This window comes from Orycteropus afer, unplaced genomic scaffold, assembly GCF_000298275.1.
Source record: "Orycteropus afer afer isolate SDZICR_OR568_19922 unplaced genomic scaffold, OryAfe1.0 scaffold00500, whole genome shotgun sequence".
NCBI classification, from domain to species: Eukaryota; Metazoa; Chordata; class Mammalia; order Tubulidentata; family Orycteropodidae; genus Orycteropus; species Orycteropus afer.
In genome coordinates, this window is record NW_006922087.1 from 642,640 (window position 1) to 650,072 (window position 7,433).

The following is a 7,433-nucleotide window of genomic DNA, read 5'->3' on the forward strand; positions in this document are numbered from 1 at the left end:
GCTTCCCCGGCCCTCATTGGCCGTCGGCGGATGCACGTCACCCGGGCTGGTGCTCTCCTCCAGCCCCCTTGGAACTGGAGCTGAGGAGGAGCTGAAAAATGCAGATTTAGCATCAAACACAGACATATACTCGCTCTTTCTCTCAGATACACACAGCTCCCCACATTCGCACCCCTACCAGCGAGCCGGGCCGCCTGACTACATAGCTTCCTCACCAGCCAAGTGCTGGAGGAGAACACATTGATTTGCAGCTGCCCAAGCCCCTAACCAGTCTTTTTCCCTATATAAAGACTTGAGTATAAATATACATATATATATATATTTATTTATTTGCACCTTCTCACTGGGTTCCCTTCTCCGCCAGACTGCGCGCCTTCTAGACCCACTTTTCACTCCCAACGAAAAATGAAGGGTGGCTGTGTCTCCCAGTGGAAGGTGGCCGCTGGGCTCCTCTTCTGTGTCATGGTTTTTGCATCTGCCGAAAGACCGGTCTTCACGAATCATTTTCTCGTGGAGTTGCATAAAGGGGGAGAGGAAGAAGCTCGCCAAGTTGCAGCAGAACACGGCTTTGGAGTCCGAAAGGTAAGGTCTCCCTTGCATTTCGTATGTTATTCCAAAACAGGGGCAGCCCTGCGCAATCTCATTGCAGATTTGCAAGTTTTCTCTCTTTCTCATTCGATGCAGATATTCTGCCATCAGCTCTTTAACACGACATTGCCTCCGGCGATCTTTCATGGGTTATGTAATTAAAATGTCCTTCAGATTGTACTAGTGAGGTCATAAAAATAATTTATTGCTCTTTGACTTTGTGGCGAAAATAGGGTAACACCTTTCCAATTGTGCTGTGCGCCCAGAGTGCTGTCCAAGGTACCAAGTTCTTGGGGCTGCCGAGGGATGGAGGAATGAAGCGCTAAATAAATTGACAGCGTTGGCTGCTTTGCCAGGTATGTCTCCTCCACCTCCATCCCCCGGAGAAAGAGTAGCTTGGACAAGGCAATTCACCTCGGTGCTTCTGGGACCCCGCGCCTGGAGGATTTCCCTCCCGGTGACTTCAGTACCTGCTCTTTTCCAGGAACAACAGCTACCTGGCTAGAGGAGATTTGGAGACTGGAACAGGTCTCTCTTTCCAAAATAGGGGCGGAACTTCAGCGCCCTCGCCCCCGCCCGCCCACCCTGGAGCGCACTCCTGGTTGGCTCCTTACTTCTCAACTCCTGGCTGTGGGAGTCCGATGGGAATATTTTGTGGAGGATTCCCTAAGGAGAAGTCGGGGTGTCTTTTCTTGGTATGTGGGCGGTCATCCAGGCTCTCCCAAGAGAGCCCAGGGATCCACATTGTAAGAAGTTGTCAGCATTCAATTGTTTGGGCAGCCAGAGAATGCTCCCAGCCTGGGACTCCTCAGGACTCCCTTGGAGATTCCAGGGTACCCATCCTGGGAGGGCAAGGGAGAGGAGAATGCTGAGGGGAGGCGGTGGCTGACCTACTTGTTCTTCTTGGAAAATACCTTATCAACAATCTCGAGTGTTTTTAGGGGACCTGGCGCAGGGATGGGGTGGAGTGAGGGTCCTGGGAGAACCGGAGGACTTATGGGAGCAATGTGGGTACCAGAGGAATGAGTGGAGGTCGGTGGTATTCCGGGCCCCATCACCTCTCGCTTGATTCCAGGAAGCACACTCAGGAGCAGTGAGATGAAAGGGACAGGAGATGTGCCGTGGGTGCTTCTGAGTGTTGCTTTGCCTTTCAAGGGCAGCGTGAAAGGGTTCTTAGCAGTCCCTTCTGTTCTGACTTCCCACGCCTCCTGCTTGCCTTCCAGCCACGGTGAGGACTCCTCAGGCTCTCCTGCCCTCACTCTCGTAGGGCTAGGGCGTAGGCAGCTGCCGCGATTTCAGCCCCAGTTGGGTTTGCCAGCGAGTGTGATAGAGGTCTGGGAAGAGAAGATGTGTCTGCCAGTGGATCGAGGGCGGGTCCTGCAGAAGGGAACTTGTTGCTCCGGAGAAGCGTGGGTGAAGCAGGGAAGAGATGGTGCCAGCTGAGGGAGCACCTGCTGTTGTTCTGATCCAAGGCCTGGGGCCGTTGCAAGAGTGCCACTAACAAATTAAACATGTAGACCCTCCTTCTTTTCCCTTAAAACTGGGCAAGATCCAGGACCAAGTTTCCATTATAAAAAATAGTAATGATCATTATTAGCTGACAATTATAGGGCACTTTTATGTGGTGGAAAGGAGCTCTGGTGAGTAGAGGGTAAGGAATTTGGCTGCTAATCAAAAGGTCAGCAGTTCAAACCCACCAGCTGCTCCATGGGAAGAAGATGAGGCAATCTACTTCCATATAGATTTACAGCCTTGGAAACCCAATGGGGGTCACTATGAGTTAGAATTACACAATAGCAGTGAAGTTTTTTTTGTTTTGTTTTGTTTTGTTTTGTTAAAAAGTGTACTGGACTCCCTGCATACATTCTTATTTAATCTTCTCCACAATTCTGAGGAGGCTGTTCTTACCATTGACCCTACAGTGCTGATGAGGAAATTGGTTCAGACAGAAGCCTATGATAAAAACTACCAAAGATTTATACCCAGGTCTTTCAGGGGTGAAACCCATACCCTTTACTCCTCAGTACCTAACAGACTAATCTAGGTGCTCTGTTGGATGTGTTGGGCTTTGGAGTATACTGAAATGGATTTAGTGCCAGGTTCTTTAGTTCTTGAAGGAAAAGGGCTATAGTTGATTCAGAAATACTTGTCATCCTCCCCTAACTGGGCACTTTCTCATAGTGTGACTGAGGCATATTCTCAGTAGTTTCTCTCATCATTTCTTCCTCCTTTGAAAATATGCCCTTAGGATATGATCTGAGAAACCTAATCAAACCTAGGTGTAGATAACACAGACAATGAGTTAAGCTATTAATTCTCCAAAAGGATTTTTTGTAAAGGGATAAATAGTTTCCATGACAAGTTCACAATTTTGATGATGGAATTGAGCAAGGAGGTGTGGAAAGAATCCCATCATACATGAATCATCTCTAAATACATGTACTTTAAAATCTTAGGGAGCTAGGACTATGGGCGAGATCAAGACGAAAGATCCCTAGGGTCCTTTCTCCCCTATTTCTTTTTGGAGAGGGGCCCACTGGTATTATAGTACAGCCACAAACGCAGTTCCAATCTGGGAAAAATGGGCTTCACTTTACCACTTGTCTTAGGTATCTAGTGTGTTATGACAGAAATACCACAAGAATAGCCTTAACAAACAGAAAGTTGTTTTCTCACAGTTTAGGAAGTTAGAAGTTCAAATGCAAATTCAGGGCACCAGCTCCAGAGGAAGTATTTCTCTCTGTGTTGGTTCTTGGGCAAGGTCCCTCTCTCTTCAGTTTGTTTCCCAGTTCCTTGGAGAAGTCCATGTGCCTTGGCATCAATTTTCCCCCATCTCTGCTTCTTAGCTTACTTGTTTAATCTCTTTTATATCGCAAAAGAGATTGACTCAAAATACTTCCTGCACTAATCCTGCCTCATTAACCATTAACATAGCAGAATATGCCAAATAAGCATAAAAGTTAAGATTTATAAGACATATTTTGTGGGGAACGCAATTCAATCCATAACACAATATCTGTCCTTACCTCACCATAACTTTTCAGGTTGTTGTTGTTGTTGTTGTTATGTGCCGTCGAGTCAGGCCCGACTCATAGCGATCCCTCCTTGGGTTTCCGAGGCAGTATCACTACAGAAGTAGGATTGCCCAACCTTCCTTCTGAGGAACTTTTCAGGTAGTATCTCTTAATGAAATCCAGTGATTTTTGTCCTGATACCTACTGACTTTAAAAGCAGTCTATGGCAAAATATTTCTGTCTTATGAGTCTTTGAATGGTATAACTTCTAACTAGAGTAGGACCTCTTTTCCTCCCTTGGATCCATTTACCACCCATCCTTCAAGACCGGAATCCAAACCCCTGATGCTATGTACCACAATGAGCTTTTCTTTTTCCAAAGCCCTGCAGGGCCCATAAGCAAAGCCTTAGCTACCAACGCTCATACATTCCATCACTTGTCTTCTGGTCATTGCATGTTTGTAAGTGAATATGGATGTAGGTATTCAGGAACAGTATCTTCCATATCTCTGGTGTTCTCACATTAATGAGCCCAGTACGGTGATTGCTAACCTTTTAGGAAACATCTTTGGCTTTATTTATTACTGTTGGTTCCCCACACATACTGTCCTGTCTGTTTTTTGTCATTTTGTTCTGAATTTTTGCCATATTGTTTACTTGTTTTGCATTTGAATCACCAAGCCCCTTTTTCTCCTTCCTTAGTCTGACCCTTACCACGCCTGTCCACCTCCCTACTGCCCCAATTCTTTCTTGTGCTCAGTATTCCACACCAAAAATTCTCAGTAATTATTTACTCATCAAAATGAAGAGTCAATTAGACAGACTAGAGGAAACTGCTATTCTACCAAGTTATCTCATTCTAACAGTTTTAGTTACTTTGTGCTGCTCTAACAGAAAATAGCACAAATGGGATGACTTTACAAAACAGGGATTTATTCTCTTACAGTTTTGGAGGCTAGAAGTCCGAGTTCAAAATGCTAAGCTTTAGGGGCTGGGTGAGAGCCTCTCAACCTTGGGTTTCAGCTCTGCTTCTTGCTCCTGGCCTACTGGAGCTGGAGGTGTCTCTTCACTCAGGCAGCGGCTGGCTTCTGAGGCTGACAAGCCTACAGCCAACAAATAAAATGGCACAGTCCCAATATTACCAAACAACATGACAAGCCACTGGTTCAAGTCCAGAGACAGTCTCAAGATCATCAGGAAACATGGCAGGCTGCTAATGAAGACTTGGCTACATGCAGGGTCCAAGCATGCCAAAAAATCTACAGACTGTTCCCCAAAGCTTCTCCATGTATACTGGAAGCAGACCACATCCCTAAAGCAGCCGCTCAGCTGTTCATGGCAAATTCCACCATGGGGCTGATTGCCAGTCTCATCATGGGGAATAACTACAACTAGCTGACCGGCCACTCAAAACCAGGCCCAGGCAAGTTGACACATAGTCTTAACTACAACACTAATCTAACAAACTTATATGAAACAGAAGTTATTGACAACAGCCTTAGGCCTTAGATGAAAAAAATTAAGGCTCCAAGAGGCTAAGTTATAGCTGGTTAGATTTAAAATAAAATATGCTTGGCCTAAAATAATTGTTTTTCTACATAATGCTGCCTCCAGGAAGCCTTCCCTAACCATCCATTACTCTGCCTGGTAGTAGCCATCTTAGAGCTCTCTGACATTTTTTTTTTCTTTTTACTTTTTCCTATAGGTACTATTTATTTGATAACATAAAAACCCATATCCTTAATTAAGGTGTATGTATGTGTCCTACTTCTCCAAAAGGAGAAACAGTATGCTGTGGTTTTGTTTATCATAGCCCCAACCTAGCCAGTTGTTGTTGAACAACAGGACAAAACTATCCTGTGCCATCCCCAAATTCTTGTTACGCTTGAGCCCATCGTTGTAGCAAGTGTGTCAATCCATCTCATTGAGGGTATTCCCATTTTTCACTGACCCTCCACTCTACCAAGCATGATATCCTTCTCCAAGGACAGGTACCTTCTGACAACCAGACCAAAGTAGGTAACACAAAATCTCTCCATTCTTGCTTCTAAGGAGCATTTTTGCTGCACTTCTTCCAGGATAGTTTGTTAGTACTTCTGGCACTCCACGGTATTTTCAGTATTCTTCGCCAACACCACATTTCAAAGGCATCAACTCTTCTTCAGTCTTTCTTATTCATTTGCCAACTTTTACATGCACATCAGATGATTGAAAATACCATCACTTGGGTTGGGCACAACTTAGTCTTCAAAATGGCATATTTGTTCCTTCACACTTTTTTTTTTTTTTTGTGATTTGGGTGAAAGTTTACAGAGAAAGTTCATTTTCCATACAGCAGTTCATACACATCTTGTTTCGTGACATTGACTGCAATTCTCCACAATATAACAGCTCTCTTCCTACTTCCTCCCTGTAGTTATCTCTTCCCTGTGTTCTTTTATCTTATGCCTGCCCCTGAGCTATTTCCCTGTCCAAATACTGCCCTTCTGCTCTTCCATGATTGATAATTTTAAGGAGTGTATCTACCTGGTATAAATGTTCACCCTATGTGCTTATTGTGTGGCTGGAAGCCACAGGAATGAATTCAATTCCAGACCTGAAGGATAACTAGGGGCCATAATCTCAGGGGTCTCACAAGGCTCTATCAGACAAGGAAATTTGGTCTTTTTTTTTAATTTATTTAAGATTTTGAGTTTTGTTCCACAATGTTCTTCCACTCTATCCAGAATCTCCTACACTGATCCGTTTCTGAGTAGTTGACAAGTGGTAGCCAGGAACCATCTATTCTTCATGGTCATAAAGTCTGAGGTTTGCATGGTCCACTAGTCCCTTGGATTAATTATTTCCATGTCTTTGGTTTTCTTCATTCATATTTGCTCTGGAGGAGGAGAGACCCATTGTTCCATCTAGATGGCTACTTGCAAGCTTTTAAACCCCAGTCGCTACTCACCAAAGTAGGATGTAGAACAATGTTTTGTGTATGTTATGTGAATTGAGCTTGATATCCCCTGCCACTATGGTCCCAAGCCCACAGGTCCAACAACTCACTCCATCAGGGTGGTTGACTGTGCCAAAGACATTATTATAACTGAGCCCTGTTAATTCTAGTTATATGGACATTCTTACCACAAATTCAAATACATATGTAGAAGGTCTGCTAACCTTATATATGGTCATGGATATATTCCCTTTTGCTTAGACATACCTGACAATTCACCTATCTACTTACCCATAGATTGGTGCTTGATATCACGGATAATGCAGTATTGTATATTTAAAAAGGTTTATCTTTGTTATCTGTACCTCTTGTGCACCTCTCTGTGTCTTCCTTTTCGTTAGTGTTATTGTGCTGCTCGCTCACTTTTGGTATATTGCCTTTCCCTTCACTCAAATCAATACTTGTCTCTACCTATCTAGCAATGTTCCCATCCCTCCTGTCCCAACCCTGGAAACCAACAAAGAAAATTTCCTTCCACTTATAATCCTTTCCTTGACTTTTTACAATAGAGAACTAATGCAATATTTGTCCTTCTGTGATTGATTGATTTCATTCAGCAAATGTCCTCCAAGTTCATCCACATTATGCAGTGTTTTGTAGATTCTACATTATTCTTTAGGGTTGCATAGTATTCCATCATGTGTATATACCATAGTTTGGTTATCCATCCTTCTGTTGATGGACACCTAGGTTGTTTCCATCACTTTGCTGTTGTGAGTAGTGCTGAAATGAACATGGGTATGCATATATCTGTTTCTGTTCTGGCTCTCACTTTTTTTTTTTTTTAATTATGATTTGGGTGAAAATTTACAGAGCAAATTCACTTTCCATAT

General features: G+C 43.8%; 1 protein-coding gene across 1 annotated transcript in view; it reads left to right on the forward strand.

The window, feature by feature from the left end:
* Positions 1 to 405: 405 nt before the first annotated feature.
* PCSK2 (proprotein convertase subtilisin/kexin type 2) overlaps positions 406 to 7,433 on the forward strand; it is a 495,543-nt gene continuing 488,515 nt past the window's right edge. Inside the window, exon 1 of the mRNA XM_007955378.2 lies at positions 406 to 582. Within this exon, the coding sequence (XP_007953569.1) occupies positions 406 to 582 (177 nt within the window). The remainder of the gene's footprint in view (positions 583 to 7,433) is intronic.